The sequence below is a fragment of the Triplophysa rosa genome, linkage group LG17, assembly GCF_024868665.1.
Source record: "Triplophysa rosa linkage group LG17, Trosa_1v2, whole genome shotgun sequence".
In the NCBI taxonomy this organism is placed as follows: Eukaryota; Metazoa; Chordata; class Actinopteri; order Cypriniformes; family Nemacheilidae; genus Triplophysa; species Triplophysa rosa.
This window is the reverse complement of record NC_079906.1, coordinates 6,145,402-6,172,336: the sequence shown is the minus strand read 5'-3', so window position 1 is coordinate 6,172,336 and position 26,935 is coordinate 6,145,402. Positions and strand designations below refer to the sequence as shown.

Here is a 26,935-nt window from a genome sequence, read left to right as displayed (position 1 = left end):
TTGTTAAATAATTATTGGGGAGGTTGGGGATACTGGCTAGTGTGGGAATATTTTTCAGATAAAAGTATGATTTAAATATCAATATAATCAATAAGTGTTTTCTTTCATTAAATAATTAAGCTGTGTGATTTTGTCATGTGCTTGCTATCTTACTCAGTAAAATAGTTACTGTGGCAAATGGGGGTTGGAGCCATAAATTATCTAGATCAACACACACACACACAAAGAGTCACAAAGAGTCATAAAGAAAGAAATAATATGAATCAATCCACTGCATATGTTCTAAGTATAATCATGAGTTGTGATGTGTTTTTAATGAATCATAGGATTAAGAAACAACGCTATATAATTAAAAACATTAGATGATTGAGTGTTTTCTTTTTACTAAAAGAATGTTAAGAATGTTGGTATGTTGTCCGGCCACAGGGAACTGTTTCTGGGAGACCACTCCCCGGGGGGGGGGGCTGTCCTGGAGAACATTCCTCAGGACTGGCGATTGACCACAGGATATACGTTTTGAAATGTTATTTTACAGGAACTAAGAAAAAGGACTTCACGGTGATTGGTGGAAAGGGAGCAAAAAGCAGAGGAGGAGTCAGAAGATACGAGCGACGTCACATACTTTATAAATATAGGTGTATTTGAATATTTTGGGTTGTTGGCTTTTTGGAGAGAGTGGTGATTTACTGGCAACCCAAAGCTTTGTTACTCCTTTTTACATCTGATAATAAACTTCTAATCGATTTTGAAGAACGTCTCAGTACAAATTTTTGAACATGCAGGACTGCCTTTAAAGTCCAACAGTAGTCAACACTTTGATCCCTGTAATGATTGTGATACTGCTGGTTCTGATGTGTGCACCATGTCTCATTCAAGTAATTCAAGTGTTTCAAGTGTATGCAGATGATCAGAATGGAAGTGATGACTGAAAATGACATGTACTGTACTGTATGGGGCAGTGATGAAAGTGGGGAAGAGTAAAATGTGAGACATGTTAATATGATAGTAATAAATAGTACAAAGTACAAACCAACCTGTTAAGCTAAAACTAGACATCTCTATGTGTCACTCAAAAAGCATGCTATTTCATATGTCCTAATTAATGATCATGTGTGTGAACATCGAGAGAAAAGTCCCCGGGTGATAAAACGATTTTAGGGCACTGTGTTTCTTTATTAAAATTTCCCACTTTAAGGTTGTTCTTTTTATGCTTTTGCAAACTTGTGCTTTACAAACTAATGTAAGAATATGTATGCATTACTTCAACTAACACAGGTGTGAGACTGTTAGGGCCTTGCTAGCAGTGTTCCACTGTTTTATCTTTATTCATGTAGCGGAAAGGAGGCCTACTTGAGGTTTTGGTAGAGGTCAAAGAACAAACAGGCTTCTAGAATGAATGATATCTTGTGCTATTGAGATGGGAAGATGTGCACGCCCTTGGAGCTGTGGATAAGAATGAAACATAGCATGGGATGAAGTAAAACGAGACAGATGAATGGCAGAGAAAGGAGAAGTGGGTATAAAGATGGAATGCAAAGTCTCTGCAGACTCTGTTTTGAGTTGATCCTGCTTGCAAGCAAGAAAATATTTTTAAACACAAATCTTGGTCTCATCTCTCAGAAAAGTTTCCACAACACAGTGTAAACTATCAGGCCGTGTTTGAACAGCGGATGAAAAAGTGAGTAAAAAATTGAGAAGCTGAATAGAAAGTTGGAATTGACAACCGTGATATGAAAAACTTTGATAATCAACATTGAGTTAATTCTACACATATGATGATATCATAAATAATTCAGCACTCATTTATAGTTTTGCCTTAAGAGTCACAATGGTTACAAACTCTCTCTCCACATCCCCTACACTTGTGTTTTGAGTGTGATTCATTGACCAGAAAGACAGAAAACACAAAATAAACACAATTTAAGATGAATTACACTGACAAAATTATTTATTTGTGTATAAATAACCATAGACTGACAAGACAGAAGAGAATATATCGATCAAAGTCGTAATTTTGGTTTGTTTTTCGCACATTAAGTATTGTCGTCTCTTCAAACAAATTCAATGGAGCCACTATGAGCTGATGGACCAATTTAACAACGTCGTTAGTACTTTTCTGAACCTTGACAACAACTATAACCATGCTGTCTATGAGTAGGCCTGGAAATCTCCCGGATGTCACTTTATTTGTGTTCTGAAGATGCCGGGAGGTCTTAAAACATGTTGAACGTCATGTGGGTGAGTAAAAAAGAACACAATTTTGATTTTGACATGAACTTTTCCTTTAACCTCCAGGTGGCAACCGTGTCCTGGGAGCATCGATTCAAGGCAGTAGAAGAAAAACTGACCCCTGTAGGCCTGGAGAGGTATTGCAATATGTGGCTATGTGCATACGTCAATACCTGTGTACACGTACGAGTTGAAATCGGCTATAAAAAAGAAGTATGCCACAGGCTTAAAACTGATCTCTGAAATGAACCTGAGATTTATATGACATTTAATCATCTACATAAACAAAGTGGTAGGGATTAAGGCCTGACCACCAATGCCAATATACAGTTGAAGTCAAAAGTTTACACCCCCCTTGCAGAATCTGGAAAATGCTGAAAATTTGGGGAATTTCGAAGATTAAGGTTTATTTTTAATTTAGTCCTGCCCTTTTATTAAGAGAAATGTTAACATAACGTTCACACCAAAGAATAATAACAGAATCTGTAAAAATAGCCCAGGTCAAAAGTTTACATCCCCTGATTATTAATACTGTATGATGTTCAATGACAGTTTTTATGTTTTGTCATAGTTGTTTAAAGGGTTTCTTGTTTGAGTCATTAAACTGTTCACTGATCTTCAGATGCAGGTCTTCCAGAATCTTTGCTTTTTCAGTATTTCTGTATGTTTGACTCATGTCCAGCAGTAACTGTATGATGTTGAGATTCATCTGTTTACATTGAAGAAGTTAGAAACATTTTTTAAACATATTTAAAGATATATTAACTTTTAATATTTAAACATATTTTTAGAGATTCTGTTATTATTCTTTTGTGTGAACCTCAACAATGAACTGGAGTGCAGGATCTGGAAAAGACAAGACAGGTGCAGAGACAAAACGGGACATTAAATTGTCAAAGACCACCTGAGCGTGGTCCATGATTCCACCTGAACGTCACCTTGATGGAGGTCAACGCTGTGAGAGGCGCGGCGATGAGGCGGAAGCCCCTGATGAAACGGCGGTAGAAGTTGGTGAAACCCAGGAACCGTTGAAGCGCCTTGCGAGAGTCAGGGATGGGCCACCCAGCGACGGCTCTTATCTTGGCCGGATCGCCTTAATACCGCCAGAAGAGATGATATGGCCAAGGAACGTACCAGACTCGGCGTGGAATTCGCACTTCGCATCTGCGAAGGACACGAAACAGAGAGAGGAGAAGAGGCAGAACCAAGACAAGACACATGGCACGAATGGCTCCAGGCTAAAATCGAACTATTACCCCAATCCACGTGAGGATTGTGCTGTACAAACCAGGGATGACCCAACACTACCTGGTTGCCTGGTGTATCGTGGATGTACAGCACAATACTCTCGTGGTGGATACCCAAGAGAGAAAGACTCACACTACTGGTGACGTGAGTGATCGTAGAGAGGGGTCTCCCTGCAAGGGACCAGGCATCGACCGGCTCGGCAAGAGGAATGGCAAGAATTCCACATTCACAGGCTGTGGCAGCGCCAATGAAATTTCCTTCAGCCCCTGAATCAAGGAGGGCGTGGCCTGAGTGTGGAATCTCTTGGAAGCGAAGGCAAAAGGGAAGCAAGGTGTGGCTGACAGGAGAGATTAGAGGGGAGATGGAGCCCACCAGGACTTTTCGACCTTCTGATGGGCATTGGATTTTAACGGGCAGCAGATAGCGAAGTGGCCGCTTTGCCACAGTATAGGCAGAGTCCTTGGGCTAGGCACTAATGCTTCTCCTGAGGAGTGAGACGCAAACGTCCCAGTTGCATGGGTTCGGCTGCGGTGCGTGGACTAGCAGGGGGAGCTGTGTCCATTGCGTGTTGGGGGTGCCATAAGGGATTGGTGAGGCAGCGTTGGAGGCGACGAGTCAACCGGCTCTCTATGTGCTCAGCAAGACTAACAAGGGCATCAAGATCGCTGGGTAGATCAAGAGGAGCCATCTCATTGGCAATGCTTGGGCTTAATCCGTCAAGGAAACGTGCACGTAAGGCGCTTTCATTCCAGGAGGATGCTGGAGCTCAGAGAGAAGACAGAGGCAAATGCTGCTGCACCGTCCACACGCCACCGTGTACCCAGAGGCAAGGCAATGAAAGATTGTGATATAAATCCGCCAGACGTAGTACATGAAATAAATCCACAAAGAAATCCACGAAATAAATCCACAAGGAAGTCCACGAAATAAATCCACAAGGAAGTCCATGAAATAAATCCACAAAGAAGTCCACAAAATAAATCCACAGCGTGAATTCGAGAATCAGACTCATGTGGTAAGGTTAGAGAGTTAAATCCACTCTGTAATGTTCGAGAGATAGATCCACGCGGTGAAGTCCAGTTAGGAAAAATGAGTCCATGAAATAAATCCACAAGGCAAGATCCAAGATATAATTTCACCGACTGAAGAGAATCCACAAGATGAAGTCACAAGACCAATCGGAAGACTTAATGCGAACTATCAAAACAAAACCCCTGTGCCCAACACAACAAAGACAGAGGACAAACAGATGAAAACCACAAGTGCTAGAACCGAGACCTGACACATACCTTACCAACACCTAGAAAACACACAAAGCCTAACACCTAGCAACCAAATGGAAAACCCTAGCAACCTAGTTACTAACCAAAATACCCTATTAAGCTAAAACATCATTGCAACACATGGAGTAGACCACTATAGATGGTTTCATCGGCTGTACGCTCCGGGGCGGAAGATAACTTCCGTTCTGTGTTTGTTTATTAGTCTGACTGGTGGCTAGTAATGTAACTATTTATATTTATATTGATTTATATTATTATTTTATTGTAAACAATTTGTTGAATTTTGTTGTATGTTAATTTTTTTAAATAAACAATTTGTTGAATGGGTCGGGTAACTGTTGCATTTAAAGCAAACTTATGGTACATTGACATCTAGTGGTTGAGCTTGGTTTCACAGTCTAAATTCTAAATATTGTAGAGGCAAGTTTAGACAAGTAACGGGTCTTCTCGGTTTCTTTTGCTTACTATTAGAAATAATCTACAGGCACTCTATTGTTTGTGGATGCGTACCGGAAGTTAAGGTCAGTCCACAAACTCACAATTTCACAGTAACGTTTGTTTATGTTGTTGCTTTGAAACCATCTATAGACCATCTAACAAAGCCTAGAACCACCTATATCACTAGCATTAAGTTATAACATGCTATAATTATGCTAAAACATTCAAAACTAAAAATATATTGTCATATACTAATATACATTTTTTGGATGCTAACTACTTTGACAGGCACAAGACATTTGACGTGACCAAACACATGACCAAACCATCACGGTACAGGCTTCACGGTGTCGTCTGTACCGTAACGGCTCGGGACTAATACGTGTACCGTTATATCCAGCCATGCAAATCTTTTTGAAGGTAGACCAGTTGTCTGATGAAGCCTCGGTTGGGATAGATTCCTTTTTTCGTCTTTACAGTGTTGATTGCTTCCACCAGGGACATGTTGTGTTTCAGCATGAGATAAGCCAGAACTATTGTTGCTGATCGACTCACTCCAGCGTGACAGTGAACCAGGACTTTTCCTGTAGGCAGAAGAAATTAAATTAGAAATCAGCTGGTTCAGGTGTGTATGATTATAGTTGGAAATGCACTTTGCAAGAACACAAATCTTTAGCAACATTATGGAGATCTATGAATGAAAACAGCTTACCTTCTTCTTCTAATGCTGTATGAATAAACTCTGCCGCAGACCTAAAGTACACATTTATATCAAATGTGTCTAAATCCATTGTTCTTATGCCCATGTATGTCATTCCCCTCTTAAAAGAGAGCTTAACGTCTACAACACTGTCAATACAGTTCAAGACATGGGTGAATCCATTCCTTTGCAGTTGACCATATTTCTCAGCCGCTTTCCTAAAAGGATGAAATGCAACAGTGAGTTATTATTGCTGTAATGAGCAAATGCAAGCTATAAAACTGAAGATTTTTCTGTCATGGTCTGTTTCATGAAGAAATGTGTTTTAAAGTGGCTGTATGTCTTAAAGCTACACACAGAGACCTAAAGTTAAGACGGGCTGCTCCTGTGAGCAACTGCAGTTTTCAAAAAGTGAACCTTAAAATATGTGCTGCCATTGTAAATTTAGCAGAGAGAAAATACATTTCTCAAAATAACTTTTGTATTTAATAGAAGTCATGTATGACATGAGGGTGAAGTAAGGATGACAGTATGATTATTTTTGGTTAAACTATTTCTAGTATTCAAAGAGATGTAAAATAATTTACTGCATTTTACCCTCATGTTTAACTTTTTCTGGGCCGTAATTTAGTCCCATAATTCAAAAGATTCTGCTTACATGTCGCCGATGTAAAGTCTGGGCCAGACTTCCTCTGCTATGCCACCTTGGAATGTTTTTATCGGCTGCAGAATAATCTGCATCTCTCTTACAGCCTTATCGACTTCCTCCCGTTCACGTCCAGGTGGAGATGAAACAAGGCTTTTCAAAAATTTCGACCTGTAAAACATTTGAAGCTTTAACGTCTGTACATTTATCGTCCGTTTATGCAAATGAAAACTAAGACACAAATGTTCAAGAAGTTATTGATCACGTCATTAAACTGTTCGATCATTCACTATCAGCATGAAAAAGTCCGTAGAGAAGCAGACAAGGAGTCGGATATCATTCAATAACTGCGCATTTAAACAAGATCACTTATATCCTTCAGATAATTTACAATCAATTTGCTTGAACATTTATTAATAAAGATTTATTACTTTGTTGAAATTACAAAATGAATTTTAAAACAGTAATATTGTATTGCTCGCAATGTAGGCCTATTGTTTGACACCTCATCATATTTACACAATAATATAAACAAATCTCAACATATGGATGCAGTGCAGCATAATATCACCATTAAAAGAATGTATTATTAGACAACAATATATATTTTGTTACATTTTTGCGATGTCCGTAGTCGTTCTCCAGTGTCCTCTATCGAAATCCTGCGCACAGTCAACCGATACGATCAGCGGTACTGCCTTTGACTTACCTCATAGAAACAACAGTTTCCACAACGGTGAGATACCTTAAGAAATCGCGATTACTTTGTAAAACTGAATTCGATATATGAATCAGTTCTCAAGATAACATATTACAGAAAACAGAACTTGAAACACAACTTTATTTATAAATGACCGTTAAAAACATCCTCAAAACAGCATATAAGACATAAATAGACCTATCTCATTAATTATGCAAACCCACAGCCAATGGCAAGTCTCCAGCAGCATGTCTTTCAATACTTATAGATTTTGGGGTAGAAGTGGTTGTGTTTATTAGAAATGACAATAGTCTGTGTGTAGTATTATGTGCAGATATAAATCACACGACAGTAAGACCGTAGGCATACATTGTCAAGCGACAGAAATTACGTGACTGTAATATTTGTATCCTAACGTCTGATTGGTCTTTTACTTGCATGTCTCTGTAAAACGGATTGTGATTGGTCTTCCGATTTCCTAGGTGTTAAACCCTGTATAAATTCTTTATATCTTGATTTTTAATATGAGAAAACCTACGTAACAAGTCCTACATTATGGAGAAACAGCTCCATCTTGTGTCAAAAGAATGCATTACATTGGTGGTTATAGCAGGCAAGTTTCCCCTTATTTTGAGTTTTATAGACCCCTTTCTCGCCGACGTCACAGCTCTAGCTGGAGGCAAAACAAAGGTCAAACTGGAGGCGGCCAATACAAACCAGCACAGATTTTAAGGACTTTACAATATCATCTTGTTGTGTTGTTTAGTGTCACAATCGACAGAATAGTCTCCAAATATCTCCAGATATTTTAACACATACCTGCTGCCATTGTCAAACAAAAACACTGACGACAGCTGTAGTTAAACACCATAAGACGAGTGGACTGAACAGAAATGATCATTACTGTAACAGGAAGTGGGGAAGAGTATGTATTGTTGTTTTTTGTAATATGTTTATTAAAACATATGCCGGTACACTGGATGCATTGGCTTGACCAGAGCCATAAACTGTCCACTGATCCTCCACAATCTTTGCTTGTTCAACATCTGTATATTTGACCCTTGTTCACTGACTGTATGATGTTAAGATTCATCTCTTCACACTGAGGACAAACTACAGTCTCATAGACACCTGCGAAACATTCAGTGATGCTGAATCAGGAGCATGTTATCTTTTGAAAATGCAGTTGTTCTTCTGTGCTGTGGAGTTTATGTAAACATTTGTTATGTGAAATAACTTGTTAAGGGCGTTACTTAATTACAAATAAAACAATGAGTGAAAATAATTGTGGCATTCACTTACCAAACAACCAGAACGTACTTGTGTACTAGCAGTAGTAACGTGCGAAGGACGCTCTGATCCCCAGCAATATTAATGTGCTCATGTTTTCCGTTTTATCTTGTGTGGCCTGCCTTAAAGAAAAAAAGACAATCTTAAGAGAGAGTGTTACACATTGATGTGTTGTGGAAAAAAGGGTCCTTTCAATGCCAAAGAAAAACCTTGCAGACAAATCTTCCTGGTGTCAAAAGGTCAAACTTTATTCGCTCGAGCAAACAAAATGAGATGCTCAAAGCTCATCTAACATCACAGAATCTGACTCCAACCTTTGTTTCAGCCAATCTGGATTCATCGAGTTTGCTTAACCAATCTGGCATCATCTGGTTATTAACCTGTGCCACTACGGTCTGCCACAATGATGGCAAGCTGAAAACTAGTTTCTCAATCTCATACAAATATATGTGTTCCATCAGAAGTGCAATACACAGTAAACAATGACATACAGTGAAATAAAACATATATTGTCAAAAACATATCATGCATATTATAATAATTAGTCTTTACTGTGTTCATATATTGTGACATTACAATATGAAAACATAACATGAATAGGGTGGAAAATCTTCTATACTTGCAAGGGCAGAGATTTATGCCATTTTTGGTTATCCACTTAATTACTGGTGAGAGAAATCCAGAGGGACCCACCCAAAAATACAACCCACCGCTCCACACACGCACGCACGCACGCACGCACCCACCCACACACACGCACGCACCCACACACACACACACGCACACACGCACACACACACACACACACACACACACACACTCTGGACAGAATCACAGCGGATCATCTGGATCACTCTACCAGTGGGTCCAAAGTGGGCTGAGGTGGGTCACGGAAGGCTGTGACAAAATGAGACAAAAAACAGCGTAGTCCAGTTGAGGAATACTGCAATTAAACTTCTATTTATTCATATAAATAACAAGAAAACAAAAGTACTCTTTAGGAAGAGAGAACAAATGTGCATTTCCCCCCATATTTCCATTTTCAAATATTAAGGGAGGTCCAGAAATGGATTGAACCCATCTAAGGTGAATTAAAAAGTTTGTGAATCGCTGTTCTATACTGACACCGACTGCCATAAATACACACATGGTGCCATAAACTGGCATCACACATGGTGATCTATAGCTGACGGTGATCGGCCGATAAACAATGCAAAACAATGTAATGACTCTTTATTCAACACTAGTTTAAATAAGAATTCACATTTGATTAAAAAACTTCTGGTTACATGGTTTATATTTACTTTTAGATCATGACTACAACCAAAAGCTTTCTTTTAATTAACTTTTCATCAAAAAAACAGTTCCCTGCCAAAGACGAGTGAGTGTGGCAATCGGTGTTTGTACTGTTGTACAGCAGGTGGCGCTGTTACACATATTTGGGAAAAGAACAGAATCTTTGACAAAAAATGCAAATGATCTCAGCTGTTTAATCAAAATGATGCATTTTTGAAGAAACCTACCGACATTTAAGAGGTGATAAAAAAGAAGAAATGAAGATAGAAGAATACGGTTTCTTTTGTTTAAAAGCAGAGACTCTGCTCTTTCATTTGTTATATTGTTTGTCCATAAATTCATTACAGAAAATGTACTGTGAGCCGTCACATTGTAGTGAAAAAGGCTCAAAAACGCTGCCGCTGGCTGGCAACTTAAAAAAAAAGTCTGTCCTGGAAAGAGTTAATAAAGAAATGTAAGAGATTGTTGTTTGATTCAGGTTTTTGCAAACGTTATTAAACCCTAGTACCCAGCTAAATCCCTAATGAAACCCCGAGACTCAACGCCTATAAATGATATGAAAAACTCTATAGTGACCGTACCATGACGGTTCGGGACAAATACATGTTCTGTTACCTCCCAAGTAGCCACAGAAGCTGAGGTGAAGTTTGACCAGCTGTCTCAGGATGGAAACTGTTTGTCAACTCTTTTTAGTTGTCACAAGTGCATTAGTATAAAGGGAGAGGGAACAGTGAGAAGGCTCATGTTATGTGTCAGGTTTGTGATCAATATGCATTCGCTAATGCTTGCCACTGTTAGCACACGCAGGCATCTTTAGATGTATACGCTCTCAGTTCACCTTTACTGTACACGCTTGGTTTCTCTGTCTGGTAGGTGTAAGTTAGATGTCAGGGCCTTAACTGGAGGTAAACCTGTCAGTTCATCTCTGGATCCATTGAGTGAGCGCGACAAGTCAGCCAGATTCCTTGCGTTAAAGTCAACTTTAAAAAAAACAATTGCAGTCCTAAACCGCCATTTCGAGTCATTCTCAAAAAGCAAAACGTGCTCCCTAGTGGTTATAGCGCATTCAAGGTGCAGTCTACATATTAGATCTGTATTTGAGTTCTTAACCCACAACCTGTTGCACTGCTAAACGCAATGTTCTACCAGTTGAGCTACAGGAACATATTAAATAGTTCAAAACGTGAAATGGCTTGAATCAATTTTTACCTTCTGAAACAGGAAGTGGGGAAGAGTATGTATTGTTGTTTTTTATTAAAAAATATGCCGGTATACTGGATGCATTGGCTTGACCAGAGCCATAAACTGTCCACTGATCCTCCACAATCTTTGCTTGTTCAACATCTGCATATTTGACCCTTGTTCACGGACTGTATGATGTTAAGATTCATCTCTTCACACTGAGGACAAACAACAGTCTCATAGACACCTGCGAAACATTCAGTGATGCTGAATCAGGAGCATGTTATCTTTTGAAAATGCAGTTGTTCTTCTGTGCTGTGGAGTTTATGTAAACATTTGTTATGTGAAATAACTTGTTAAGGGCGTTACTTAATTACAAATAAAACAATGAGTGAAAATAATTGTGGCATTCACTTACCAAACAACCAGAACGTACTTGTGTACTAGCAGTAGTAACGTGCGAAGGACGCTCTGATCCCCAGCAATATTAATGTGCTCAAGTTTACCGTTTTATCTTGTGTGGCCTGCCTTAAAGAAAAAAAGACAATCTTAAGAGAGAGTGTTACACAATGATGTGTTGTGGAAAAAAGGGTCCTTTCAATGCCAAAGAAAAACCTTGCAGACAAATCTTCCTGGTGTCAAAAGGTCAAACTTTATTCGCTCGAGCCAACAAAATGAGATGCTCAAAGTTCATCTAACATCACAGAATCTGACTCCAACCTTTGTTTCAGCCAATCAGGATTCATCGAGTTTGCTTAACCAATCTGGCAACGTGTTCCATCAGAAATGCAATACACAGTAATCAATGACATACAGTGAAATAAAACATATATTATCAAAAACATATCATGCATATTATAATAATTAGTCTTTACTGTGTTCATACATTGTGACATTACAATATGAAAACATAACATCAATAAGGTGGAAAATCTTCTATACATGCAAGCACAGAGATTTATGCCATTTTTGGTTATCCACTTAATTACTGGTGAGAGAAATCCAGAGGAACCCACCGCTACACACACACACACGCACGCACAGCACGCACGCACGCACGCACACACACACACACGCACACACGCACACACACACGCACGCACACACACACACACACGCACACACACACACACACACACACACACACGCACTCTGGACTGAATCACAGCGGATCATCTGGATCACTCTACCAGTGGGTCCAAAGTGGGCTGAGGTGGGTCAAGGAAGGCTGTGACAAAATAAGACAAAAAAACAGCGTAGTCCAGTTGAGGAATACTGCAATTAAACTTCTATTTATTCATATAAATAACAAGAAAACAAAAGTACTCTTTAGGAAGAGAGAACAAATGTGCATTTCCCCCCATATTTCCATTTTCAAATATTATGGGAGGTCCAGAAATGGATTGAACCCGTCTAAGGTGAATTAAAAAGTTTGTGAATCGCTGTTCTATACTGACACCGACTACCATAAATACACACATGGTGCCATAAACTGGCATCACACATAGTGATCTATAGCTGACGGTGATCGGCCGATAAACAATGCAAAACAATGTAATGACTCTTTATTCAACACTAGTTTAAATAAGAATTCACATTTGATTAAAAAACTTCTGGTTACATGGTTTATATTTACTTTTAGATCATGACTACAACCAAAAGCTTTCTTTTAATTAACTTTTCATCAAAAAAACGGTTCCCTGCCAAAGACGAGTGAGTGTGGCAATCGGTGTTTGTACTGTTGTACAGCAGGTGGCGCTGTTACACATATTTGGGAAAAAACAGAATTTTGACAAAAATGCAAATATCTCACTTTTAATCAAAAGATGCATTTTGAAGAAACCTACCGACAATTTAAGAGGTGATAAAAAAGAAGAAATGAAGATAGAAGAATACGTTTCTTTTGTTTAAAAGCAGAGACTCTGTCTTTCATTTGTATATTGTTTGTCCATAAATTCTTACAGAAAATGTACTGTGAGCCGTCACATTGTAGTGAAAAAGTCAAAAACGCTGCCGCTGGCTGGCAACTTAAAAAAAAGTCTGCCGGAAAGAGTTAATAAAGAAATGTAAGAGATTGTTGTTTGATTCAGGTTTTTGCAAACGTTATTAAACCCTAGTACCCAGCTAAATCCCTAATGAAACCCCGAGACTCAACGCCTATAAATGATATGAAAAACTCTATGGACCGCTACAAACAATATATACATATTAAAACAATATCATGCACATCATAAACTGCCTAAAAATAAATGTACACACAAAACTACTCATACAGTGTTAACGCGTACCATGACGGTTCGGGACAAATACATGTTCTGTTACCTCCCAAGTAGCCACAGAAGCTGAGGTGGAAGTTTGACCAGCTGTCTCAGGAGCCATCATTGGGTGAAACGCCTCTTTTTCCTTCACCGTTTTGATTGCTTTCACCAGGGTCATGTTCTGCTTCAGCATCAGATAGGCCAAAACTAGTGTTGCTGATCGGCAAAGAACCAGGATTGTTCCTGTGGGAACAAGAAATTAGAGTAGTGACTTCACAGATTTCACAGGTATAAATAACATACAACATCAGTGCATGAAAATAGAGCGCTAGAGAGTCGGGTTGTCATACCATAAACATATTTTACAATACAATACCAGCTGAAGTATCACCTCAAGTAGTATAATAATATGAATGTAAAGCGCTTACCTCCTGGCATCAGTGCTGTATGTATTTAAACTTTGCCGCAGTGTCAAAGTAGGCGCTAATGTCAAATGAGGGTGAATCGTCTGCTGCTATGCCCCAGTAAGTGATGCCCATGCCATCATAGATCTCACCGCCATGTCTGGAGCTGTGCTGGCAGTTCAGGACATGGGTGAATTAATGTCTGCGCATCTCTTCAACATTTTCAGCTGTAAATCCACAAGGATGAAAGGCAACACCGAGTTATTTGACATATTTTTTGACACATGACACATTTACTTGAGATGAAATGGTTTCACCCCTGTAGGCTACTAAGTACTTCGTTCCAGTTTACTTTTCTTGTAACTTAATTCTCTTTGTGGCAATTCTAATGGACGTTGAAGTTTACACACAGCTGGAGCAACCGGCCCCAGCCTACCAGACCTGAAACAAACTGAGCTGAATTCAGACCGCTTGAGCAAACCCCAGGTCACATTCAGTAAAAACATTATCGCCTTTCAAAATCTGAAGATGTTTAATAACATTCTTAGATGAGATAAACACACAATATCTGGACCTTTGACGGCAGGCTGAAGTTCAGAGAGATTTTAAAATCAGGTGCAGGCCAGATGAATCACCAGATGTCAACACTACTTGCCATTTAAAGGTAAAAGTACTAAACGCCGCCATAAATAATTCTTACAGTTGTATAAAATCCTACCCAACAGTTGTGAGTACACACTGTAAATCACCTGTCACTCGCAGCATCCACGCGCTGGCTAGCAGCCGGATCCTCTTCGTTCTGTGTACAAATGTGACGAAATGACGCACAGACGAAAGACACCATATAAGGATCTCCGGAAAAGTCGACCCGACAGGGCAAATTACAAACCATTATTACAAGCTTTCCGTGGTGAATCCAGCAAGGGTAGTGACAGTTTTAAACACCGTTCTTTCATGTACTTGCTCAACAATTGGTTTTAGCTCATTTTTACAAAAAAAAAACTTGCGTACTGCCGCTTTAATGTATGCAAGTTTTGTTTTATATGTGCGCTGATCAATGATATGTGAATAAAAGCCAAATTTAAAATATTTAACTAACATTAACGAACAATGAATGAGCAATACATTTGTTCAAGTATTTATTAATTTCTTTTAAATGTAAGTTTCAAAAATACAACTATTTATGTAAGCTCCCCTGTTGAAAAAAAACAGCATTTGCTGGGTTAGGTATGTTTTGATGCTGGTTTGACCATCTTAAGCCAGCACATGACCAGTTTAAACCAGCACAAACCAGCATCAAAACATACCAAACCAGCATATCGTCACTGTCGGGCGGAAACCTCCTATGTCCAAATTTGGTCAAATTCATATTTTTTCACAAATCGATGCTATTGGTCAGTCCTCATGTGGGTCTGTTATTTTTACAAATTATTAACCAATCTAAAGTGTTGTAAATAGCTTGAGAGCAAATCTCTTAACTCCATTGGACACGTCAACTGTCTGAGAAGTCTCGTAACTCCACCTCTTCTTCACTCCACGAAAGTTTTTTAGACAATAACGAGTAAAAAATAGTTAGGTTAGATACATTTGAGTAGGTCTGTTTTGTTAAAATCGATAGCTGTAATGCTTCGGTGCAGAAGAAAGCCCGTGAGCCATGAAGGTACTGTAAGTTTGCGAGCAGATTCAGCTAATTTCCGCCTATAGACAGCCTAGTCAGCTCATCGTTTTTTGTATTACATCACTTATAGTTCTTAAACCTTTAAAATACAGTTTAGGAAGATGCATGTAACCACAGTCGATAGCTTTGCTTAACTATTGAAGCCTTTTCTCTTGTCAAGAGGCTCAACGCAACTGCCGACTTTATTTGCATGCAGATTAATTTCCGCCTATATTAGACAGCCTGTTTAACGTTTTGTTTTGGTATTGCATCACTCATAGCTCTAACGTTTAAAATAGAGTTTAGGAAGATGTATGTAACCACAATCATTAGCTTTTCACAAGCCTTGTCTCTTGTCAAAAGGCTCAACGCGACGCAGACTTTGATGAACACTGCTGGCAGCAGCGACGTCTGTGTCCGTACCATTCTTATCAATGACAGCGTTATCTCGTATCTCCCTGCTCCCAAGTCATAAACCTTGTATCTCCGATTAAACATGGTTTTGGGGAAATGTTGTGTTAATGTTGGTACACAACAGTATATGATAGCAATATAAGGTATAATACCAACTTTAACGATACAATGTTTAATAACTCAAAAAATATGCAGTTTTTTTATTTCCTGAAAAATAATGGTTTTGGAGATATGAGGATTCCGCCCAACAGCCACGATATGCTGTTTTTTTTCAACAAGGTCTGGTCCATTAATACTGACAAATACAACTTTGATTTGAAATAGTAAATGTATTAGTAAAATTAACATTAGATTAACAATTAATAAATAATGTAAAAATATTCCTCATTGTCTAGTCTTGGTCTACTTAACTTTAAATAAAATGTAAAAAACGTAAGGCCTTATTGCTATGGCAGTTTTTTCCCGTGGTATCGAAAATGGTATCGAATATCTATAATTGTTTTAGGTATTGAAGCGAAGTTAGAAATTTCAGTATCGTGACAACACTAATGTGAGGTTTCTGCCCAACGGCGATTTCACCTTCATGCTCTTCATTCTGTATTAAAGAGTTGTTTTAGGACACAAACAGGATATAGACGCAGTCAGGAAGGAAGTAGAATCTCTCAATGAGATGTGAACGCACAGCAAGAACTTAACACGAGCACAAATATAATACACGTGCATGAATAACACCACAACCACCCTATGACATCAGCGCTTCGGCACATCAAATATAATCATACAAGATCAAAAGTATATAATCGTGATGTTACTTTGTTGCCTTTCCTTTTTTAAACTTCTCTTACACTTATACACTTATCAGGTGTAAACATGAATGTGTCAACTTCCGCATGACTCACCTGTCTTTATTCACTTGATATCCGCTGTCTCTCTTGTGAAAGACCATGGTGTAACGCGCCACCTCGGCGGGCGTACACACTATTGTCATCTTCTGTAGCTGTATCCTGAAAAACATGCTTCTGTTAACTCACCAACAGGAAAAGTATCAAATGTTTTTCACCAATGTTTAACAAATGTTGTGGTATGGCGGACCTGTTTCACAGACTGCGGTGTTGACACAAATAGCTCTCTGACATTTCAGACCACAAGGCCCAAGCCAAAATAAAAGTGCATCTCTGTTTGACAATCAGTGTGAAATGTTTTCATGATCACTGCTGTCACTCCAGAGAACTCGTCCTCACACGTATGATTGTACAGTTTTCTCTTACAGTATTCGGAGGTCATCGTCCTCTCCGCCCCAGTATGTGTTTGGAAAGCCGTTCACCTGGTGGAACTGGTCCACAGTCATGGCTGAAACTCCTCCAAAGTACCCTTTATATCTCAGCCTGCGCAGAAAGGGGCAGATTTAACAAAACAAATAAGACTTTGAATAAAGAAGTTGAGGTTATCCCTCACTTGTAGCCGGTGGAATTCCTCCCCACCGCTGGATGTTTGGGCTGTTCCTCGCAGACGTATAAGTTCTGATCGTTCTCAGGGATGAGATCCACATCGTGGTGTATAAAACAGTCCCAGTTGTAATCCTTAAGAGCCTTCAGATAACCAACATTTAACAACTTTGCTCTGTTAAACCTCACATCTCCAGCCTGCGAGACAAACACAAAGAGTTTAAACATGTCTGCATCTTACATTATTATCTATTCGTTTTCCCAAGAATCACAGTCACCAGATACTCCAGCTCATAAACCATATTCATCTAAACATGTCAATCCCATTCTTGTATATCACAACATTTTATTTCGTTCACCAATGGAGTTTGCAGACTGTCATTGAGGCAGAAAAAATAAAAAGTATTTCTCAGACAGGAAGAAAACAAATGAGATCGACCTCGAGGAACATTGTGTAGAGATGCACTGATAACTTCATCAAATAATCTTTCATTTATTTGTATTATACATAATGTAAATACATATTTTTTTATTTTATTCATATACAGTATTGGGTTTTATATCATTTGAATGAAAAGTCAAATATAATTCTAACACATATGTATATTTCAGTGTGAAGCAGGCAGTACAATTTAAAATAGAGTTCAAGGAACGATGACTTTGTTGAATGACAGCTTGAGAGCGCCTCCTGTGGAGAACAACACACAGAAAACCGAAAACAGACTTCCACGAGTACGTGAAAGGCCCACGAGCCAGGTGAAGTCCTTGAATACAGCACCAAGTGGGGGCCGCATTAATGACGGGACCACTTCTCTGGCGACGAGCCTGAAACTGGCAGACAGCTGCGAAGGGATAAACACAAAGTGACAATCACACTGGGGTTCCGGGAGATTCCCACATGTTTCCCTCGACTATGCGGTTTTATGGAGTAAATTATTATCAGTGTTATGATCTGCTCATGTTAACGGGAAAGTTTGCGCCCAAAGATCGAAACACTTTCTTATTCTCATTTCACTCCACACCTTTATTATCATCTTTCTTACGCAAAACAAAAAAGACGTTAAGATGAAGGTTTTGCATCTGGTTTTCCTACACGGAAACATGTAGGGAAAAAAACACGGACCTTTTCTCGGTATTGTAAGCGTAACATTCAGCCGAGATAAAATGATGAAAATACTCAAGCAAGGACACTCACGGAGGAGGGGGGAACGCTCCGGACTGCTCTCTTTAGGGGTCTGCTTCTCCACGCTTGGTATCTTCTCTGATTCAAGCTCTCGTTTTGGAGACCAGACCTGGTGTCATTGTGTGATGTGATTGTACAACATGACGTATAATCCAGAGAAGAGATCATTTCCAGGAGCCCCGGGGTCCCATGACTGAAAAAAGAGTGAAATAAATTCACACTCCTGCATGTCACATGGAATAAACACTCAACAAAAACAACTTTAAAAGGATATAGGAGCAAGATTGACAAACAAATATTTATGTTACTGCATACACACAAATCCAGACATCTGCGAGTTCTGTTTAAAACACTCAAAACAGAGAAGAAATGGATTTTACTGCACTCCTGACAACATCAAACATCAGATAATAATCAAAACAACATTGCTCACGTTATTTAAAATTGACACAATACTGTTATTTGATCAAGCAAACCTGAGACTCATGAGCAGCTTTCTCTGTAAAACTGATGCCAAACTGTCCAGAGTTTACTAAAAAATCTATTTTGTAAAGTTCGGTTCTTGACCCTTTCAGACTGTGTTCATATACTAAAGGCCGGTCTTTTCTTTCAAGTTTTTTATTTTAGGCTCAGTGACATGAACACAGTGAGTCTCAATGTAAAAGAACTCGGTGAATTATTTCAGTAAAATCCCTGTAAAGAAAACACAAAACTGCAGTCTGACAAAAACATTATTGACATTAAACAGATATTTTCTCCTCAAAAGGTATTTGACCGTAACAGCAACACTTGACTATTTACATTCATATGATCACTTTATAAAGTTATTAAATAATGGAATGATTTCAGTTATACTTAAGTCGAAGATTTCCGAATGACAGTTAGAAGCAGCTTATTGACTCATTTTACTTCTTTTCAATGATTTTATTATAAACTTTCACTATATAATAACATTTGAAAATCACATGTTGTCAAGCATGAACACTCATTTGTTTTTACAGTCATGACACATTATGACTACAGTGTGAAATCTGAAAATAATGGTTGTAAAGATGACACTTGAACATTTCATTATTATAGACAAATGTATTTCATGTGATGCGTGTGGTCTATTGCTCTATCCCATACCCGCTTATGCATTTATTGCAATGTTATGAATGCAATATGGCTGGAGTAGGAGTGTGGCAGTGCTCTTACATCAGCATGGCTGTGATTGGGCCAGAGGCTCGAGGCCGCAGGCAATCACAACCGCTGATATAAGAGCACTATCACAAGACTACCAGAGCCATATTGCATTTATATAACGGCTCGAAGTTTATAGATAAATCAGAAACCGTGGTGATACAGCTCTTAGCCAATCAGATTCGAGAACCAGAAAGAACTGTTGTATAGAGTTATATTGGTCATGCCTATATGTACGTAGCTTTTCTCAACGTGGTGTATTGTTGTTAAAGTGCGACTATTAAAAGCAATGACGTGTGAATGTCTGTTGTGTGAATGTACATTTAAACCACTGTTCCCATAAGTAATAAAAGTCTTCGCTTAACCTCAAACTTGTTTTCTGTACCGTTGGTTTAATGCGACCAAACTGCAGGACCCATTCAACAAATCGTTTATTCAATAAAATGAACATATAACAAAATTCAACAAATCGTTAATTTAATACAATTATTATACAATAATATAATAATGTTATTTAAAAATATATAAATAGTTAAATTCTTAGACACTAGCCAATCACAAACCGGAAGTTAACTGGAGGTCAGGTTCGCGAGCGTCTGCTGACACGGTCTATAACAGACCAGTGCTCGTGACACTTAAGCGCAGCAGTACAGCACGCGCACTAGTCGAATAAACTACTGATGATGTGTTTTCACAAACATTACACATTAATATCCAAATATTCATTAAGCTAACATAACATCATTATATATTATGATACTGATAATATGTCAGTGTGTTTCTTTCTTTAGACCAAGTTACCAATGTTGAGGCTCTTCCATCCAGTTACGCGGGGGTAAACCCGGGGGTGACCCTAGATGGACACACTCAACACCAGGAGGACTTCTCTAGGTCATCCTCACTAAGATCGTCTGAAGTTTAAGGAGCAGATCATCAGCCATCCTAAAGCCTTTAGCAGTGGAGCACTAGAACAGGCCGATGTTCAGACTCCGAGAGAGCTTCACCCAAAACCCTCTGAATTCTGCGGCCCGCCGTCAGCTATATACCGTGAAGAACCCATAGTCTCATTAACGGTGACTTCATATAAATAACATTAACTTCTATGTTATAGATGACAAAATGACGTATTATACACATGACCACAAATGGAACTTAATTATATTTATAAATGACTAATAAAACATCCCCAAAACAGCACAAAAGCCCTGCAAAGACGTACCCGAACTAATTATGCAAAACAACAGCCAATGGCAAGGCTCCAACAGCAGACCTAGCAATACCTTTTACAATTCATATATTGTTTTGAATATATTACTAAAATAACATGTATTTTCTTTATAAAAACCTAGCTTTATAGTGTGACAACACGACTGGAGAAGTCTGGAGTCATTCATGACATTGTAGGAGAGGAGATTCAACAGCGCCGAGTTACAGCAAAACGGGATGCTATTTAAATAGCAGTCGTCTTTTATATATGTATTATTTCTCACTGTAAACAGCTTGTAGGCCGGATTACAGGAATCTTTTAGGTTTCCCAAAACGTCTCCGTGTGCACTTGATTTGCAATTCTGTCCGATTACACTGACGTACGAAATTAAACCAAAGACAGATTCGTTGCAAGCCCAGAAGTCTGTGTAAGACATCATTTACTTACAATAGAAGCATCGAGTCTTGAATATGATATAAAAGCCAAGCGCATAATCCACAGTAACAACCAAACTGTTTGAGTTTCTCCTCAGAAGTCACAGCCGCAGTAATTCAACTACAGGCCACGGGCGGAAGCGCGCGTTAAGTGCCTGCGCTGGTTTTCAATGGTGTTAGCGCCACCTACCGAACTGGATGCTGCAGTTTCAGGAACAAACTTCTAATACCATTTTCTTATAGCATAAACACGTGCAACCAAAGCAGAAACCCCACCAACTACTAACGACTTCTGTTTATTTCACTCAGATACGCTCTCGTTTCAATTCAATTTAGTTGATAAGTGATGCTTATTGAGCTGTTCATTTTTATTATTTAAATTACTCATTTTAATTGTTATTATAATATAAAGAATGTAAAATAAAGATGGAATCATGTTATTTGTAGTCACAAGATCACAATCAGACGGGTGGAAAGAGGTAAAACACAAGGATTATCCTGGATTACACAACATTTTACTTATTTAAAAAGAAAATTACAATAAAACATAAATGGAAAAAGAAAGATTTTTTTAACCATGCTTTATTGAGTATGTTGCAACACAAAATCTTATTATGCAGGTCTACATCTCTGTGAACACATACATATTTTAACAGTATATATATCTTATATAAACAGTAAGGCGAATGTATCTGTATGGTTTACTGCCACTGAGATGAACACTTTGCTATGCTATGCCATAAAGCCACTCTTCAGTCACATGGTTGAAAACCTGCCCCTTTCTGGGGCGCTTTGAGCAATGCAGGTAACGTTAGGCGTTTGTAGCAATTTAGTTTAACCACTTCATTGTAGTGGCTTTCTTTTAGGTAACCTTTTTTATGTTTTAGTGGAAATGCGGCCCGATTAATGTGTAGCACGAATGTGCCAACGGTCCTCGAAACTCTGTACCTGTAAGGCTTTTATTGCAGTATGATGTGTGCTGGCGGGTTGAGACGTACTGGGAGTAGTGTTACTTTTCTCAGGTAAGTTTAATGCTTCGGTTTGGGATATTAAAGTGGTCGTTTATCTGATGTAAATTACATGCTCATTTTAAGCTCCATCAAGGCTCCCACTCGGTCAGTTTCGCAGTTTGGTAGGGTCGCAGCGGTGGCTGTGACTGTTGTAAAGGCCAAATAAGCTATTGTATGAGCGTGGAGAACATAGTTCTGAGGGTCACATTATCCGGTGGGTAAGTTTTCTTTATTATTTAAGATATTTTAAATGTTTGTTAGTGGGTATTTTTAATGTCTTAATGTGTTGTTTGTTAAAACGGTTGACAAAAAGCAGTGTCTTCTCCAACGGCTGATCCAAGCCATGCTGCTGCTTTCATGGGGATTAAGTTGGCCTACTTAATGTTGATATGATGATTGGTTTCAGGTTCTGTTCTTGCTTTGATAATTTTGTTTCTTTACTGGCGCTTTAGTAGTGCTGACAATATTGAACGCTGTCATGAGGTTATGTAACGATTATTGTTACGCAGTCCCTGTAGTCATTTTGCATCCTTATGATTTCCGATCAATACGATTCAGCGACAGTATTTATATGTTTTTGTTTGTATTCGTTTCATTGATTAACTTTTCTTTCTTTGTGTTTGTTTTTGCTTTCGTTATAGGAGCTGGGTGCTTCAGAAGTGGGCATGGTCCTTTGTTGAGGGCTGTCTATTGCTGTGTCACGCTTGCTGTGCTGCTACTTGCCTTGCACTTTGTGTGACCTTGATTTGGGGTGGTTTTCCTTTGTACAATTGTGTCATTTTACAAGCCCGCTCCTTGTGTACGAAGCCCCAGCCTCCTTTTCTTTCTGTGATTTATGTTTTGTCAAACTGTTGATGTGGCCATTCTGTGAGGTTTTGAAAAATTTGGGCCAAATTATTTTAGCTTAATAAAAAGACGGTAACTCAAGTCTCTTGCTTTCCTTGTTCAGTGGATCAGACTTGTGTGTTATTCTTATTGTATTGGGGTGGCGTAGTCGCTATATCAGTAGGCCACGTTGCTACAATTGGTTGAATGTCCTGAATGACTCGTTCACTGAATGAGTCGAAATGAGTTTGAATGAACTTGTTGCAGCAGTGCAGCAGAAATCAAGACAAAGAAACCTGGTTTAATCTATCAAATTAAATTTGAAGGTAAAGTTAATTATGTAAAAAAAATCATTGCATGGAACATTTACTTCAATGTATGGTTACACTTTATGTTACAATGCCCGTGTTAGTGTAATTATACATCGGAGTAATAAAAATTAACTACATGTACTTGCTATCGAAACCATGCACCAAGATCAAAAAGCCAGAATCTCTTTCGCGATTTGAGTGGCAGTAGGATCAGCTCAACACAGTTACATCTGGGAGGACGGGGCACATCCATCCAGACTCGAGCGCTCCTCTGACGAACCGATTGTTAGGTATGTAGTAGGGATAGTGCTGACTGACATGTTTAAGAAAGTGCCCAGATGATGTCACTCACCTGGGATGCATAAAACCGTTAAGTAGGCAGGGCTGGAGAGAAAAAATGTCAGAGCACACCACATGTGTCTCCAGCGTCTAATTCCCTTATGTTTCCTCCTTGCCAACAACATCTTTTCCTTGAGATTATATTTACAGCCACGGATTATGATAAAATAGAAAAGTATCGGCAAGCTTGGGCTGGAAAGAGAACCGGAATCTCCAGACGGTACTGCGCCCGGATGAGCAACTGCAGGTGAGTTGGTGTTTAATTTAGCTCACATTCATCCACACATTTTGGTGAGGACTGACTCCCATGTTTATTTTACATCACGTAGGGAAAGCTGAATTTTTACGACGGATGGTTAGAAAATTGACCCTTCGCTAAGCCACGCCCGAAAACCGCCACAGGCCAATCGTGGTTTAGCAATCGTAACTAGGCGCGGGAGGTCTGTCAAGCTTTCGAGCGAGGGAAACATGCCGAATCGTTGTGCGTATGGATTGTGTAAATCTGATAGCCAGTATCCTAAAAGTTTGGACGGGGTGGTGGAATTTTCTCCCTTCCCGAAACCTAAAACCCAAGGGGAGAAATGCGGACGTGGATCAAGCAGTGTGGAAGGCCTCATTCACAACTAAATGTGGGACATTCTAAAACGCTTAACGTGAAAAACGCTTAACGTAGCTTAACGTACCTAAACAGCGATCAAGGAAAACCAAATTTCTGTCAAACATTCCTTGTATTAAACACTTGCTGCTGTCAAAAGAATGAGCTCTTGTTCCGCGGATAAAGTGAATAATATCACGTTACGCGTTTTCTCCCCCATAGAAGTCCATTATAAGGAAACAGCTTAACGTGGTGTAACGTACCTAAACAGCGATCAAGGAAAACCAAATTTCTGTCAAACCTTCCTTGTACTAAACACTTGCTGCTGTCAAAAGAACGAGCTCTTGGTCCGCGGATAAACGGCAACGCCAATTAGCCTACTGACGCAATAGCCACGCGAGCATTCGTGCCACAAGAACGCACTGTATCATCTCATTATATTTCTGTCCCTTTTTATCAGAGCTTTTAGAAACATTTGTGCTGTTTTGTTCTAGTTTGCTCCACAAGCTATTCAGCTCGATGTAACAACACTGAAGCCAAGAGTTAGCAACTTTATTACCTTTCAGCCTCATTTCTTAATATTGGTTTCAGACAGGGCATAAAGAAGCCCCTACTGCACTTTTCAACACAATGCACAGTGGATTTTGAAGTATTAATTACAACTAAAATGACAGAAATTTGTCTAAGCCACGTTAAGCTGTTTTCTCTTACAATGGACTTCTATGGTGAGAACGCTTAACGTGATATTCACTTTATCCGCGGACCAAGAGCTCGTTCTTTTGACAGCAGCATGTGTTTATTAGAAGTAAAATTTGACAGAAACTTATTTTTTTATCGCTGTTTAGGTACGTTAAGTGTTTTAGAATGTCCCACTAAAGGTCGACAGGATTAACAAAAACACCTATGTTTGCTCCAAGGTAAGAGCACGCTAATGTTAGCTAGCTCAGCACATCATTGCTTGGAAATAATGATGGTTCTTTGTTCATAATGCATATATATGAACGTAAAATAAGATGATTAAAGGCAAGACGGAAATTTGTTTGTGTTGTTGATGATGTATGGCTCAGCTCAGCATCTCTGGCTCTTGCCAGGTCCAAGGCGTAGATTAGACCCACGACTTGTGAGCAGTAGCCTGGTGCGCTACTAAAATATAAGCGGGAGAATGTTATCATTCATAGGCTTTAGCTTCAATTTTGATTAAATTATTTTCTAATCGGTTGCATATTATGTCGTGGATATATCCCTCGAATGCACACTGCAGTCCCTTTTGTCTTGCTTTCTCAGATATTTCACATGTTCGCCAAAAATTACTAATTATCTCCTTGGGAATGTCTGACACTGGTGCATACACATTGTAATACACTTGCCAGGCTTGAAAGCTTGACAGGCGTAGCAACAGTAACTAAGGAGGGCGGGGCTTAGCGAAGGGTCAATTACCCCTAGACGATTATGGTATGCATTTATACAGTGGCAAGAAAAAGTACATGAACCTTTTGGAATTTCATGGTTTTCTGAATAAATTTCTCATAAAATGTGATCTGATCTTCATCTAAGTCAAGGGTATTGACAAATAAAATGTGTCTAAAATAATAACACATTTTTTTGATCTTCCAAAAGGTTCACATACTTTTTCTTGCCACTGTATTATTAGCAGACATTAGTAACATGGGCGACTCGTCCGGGATCGGAATAGTGTGCAGGTTGTAGTCACGGTGTGTCAGTAATGCGTTGGTTTGCGTGATGTTTTGTATTTGTGGCGAGTTTGGCAGTAGACATTTCACGGTCATTGTTTGGATCTGTTATCACTGCTTTTTTCGTTCTCGGTTTGACTTCTGTAGTTCAGAGAATAATGACTGATTTTGAAGTGGGTTGTTTTTATACAGAGGAAATCACTCGGGGCAAGCTTTTTAGACTCAAAACGGCCCAACTTATGGAAATAGTGTGGCTCTGAGAAGTGGAGGAAATTGAAGAGGATGTGAGGAAGTCTGAGTTAATTAATGTGCTTCTGTAATATTTTGGAGTATCTGATGTGACGGCTGAAATGGCTAGGCAAGAGATGAAGAAGGAACATGACGCTATTAGAAAGTGTAGAGAGCAGTAGCCTGTATCACGAAGCGAGGTGAACAAACACTGAGTTGCAGAGTAAGTTTTGAGTTGACAAAACCAGACAAACCCAACCTGGTTTAGATCAGGTTCAGCTGTAGCACAATGCTTGGTATAAACTTTCTCTGTCAACTTCGGTTTGATCCAGTGTTTGTGAGGCGTGTGCACCTGAAAGTGACACGTGTGGCAAACAGCCAATCACACGGAACATGGAAAGCATCATCAGTTTGATTGACTTCTCGCGCGTATCCGCGCAATTCACTTTTCTGTTGAAGACGGCGAGATCATTATGAAAAAATGTCATGAATTGATACACATTTGCAGGGCAGGAATAAACACAGCTGCAGTGAAAGTTTGAGAAGGCAGCTACTGACTACTGTATCAATGCAGATACCAAACTGAATTTAAATTATTTATATAGGTTTACAATAAGATCTAAAGATAATATGTATGCTTAATTACTTTAAAATGCTTTATATATTGAATTTGTTTGTTTTTATACGAATATAGTTATATTAATTTAAATGCTATGTTTAATATTAATATAATTAATATT

At 38.9% G+C, this 26,935-nt stretch overlaps 1 protein-coding gene across 2 annotated transcripts in view; it reads right to left on the bottom strand.

The window, feature by feature from the left end:
* Positions 1-13,302: 13,302 nt before the first annotated feature.
* The window catches only part of LOC130568376 (beta-1,4-galactosyltransferase 4-like), a 32,262-nt gene continuing 18,629 nt past the window's right edge, over positions 13,303-26,935 (bottom strand). For both annotated transcript variants that reach the window (XM_057357201.1, XM_057357202.1), the window contains 6 exons: positions 18,386-18,566; positions 17,201-17,388; positions 17,014-17,130; positions 16,645-16,749; positions 13,699-13,901; positions 13,303-13,513 (listed from right to left, as the gene is read on the bottom strand). In XM_057357201.1, the coding sequence (XP_057213184.1) occupies positions 13,898-13,901; positions 16,645-16,749; positions 17,014-17,130; positions 17,201-17,388; positions 18,386-18,566 (595 nt within the window). In that variant the 3' untranslated portion in view covers positions 13,303-13,513; positions 13,699-13,897. The remainder of the gene's footprint in view (positions 13,514-13,698; positions 13,902-16,644; positions 16,750-17,013; positions 17,131-17,200; positions 17,389-18,385; positions 18,567-26,935) is intronic.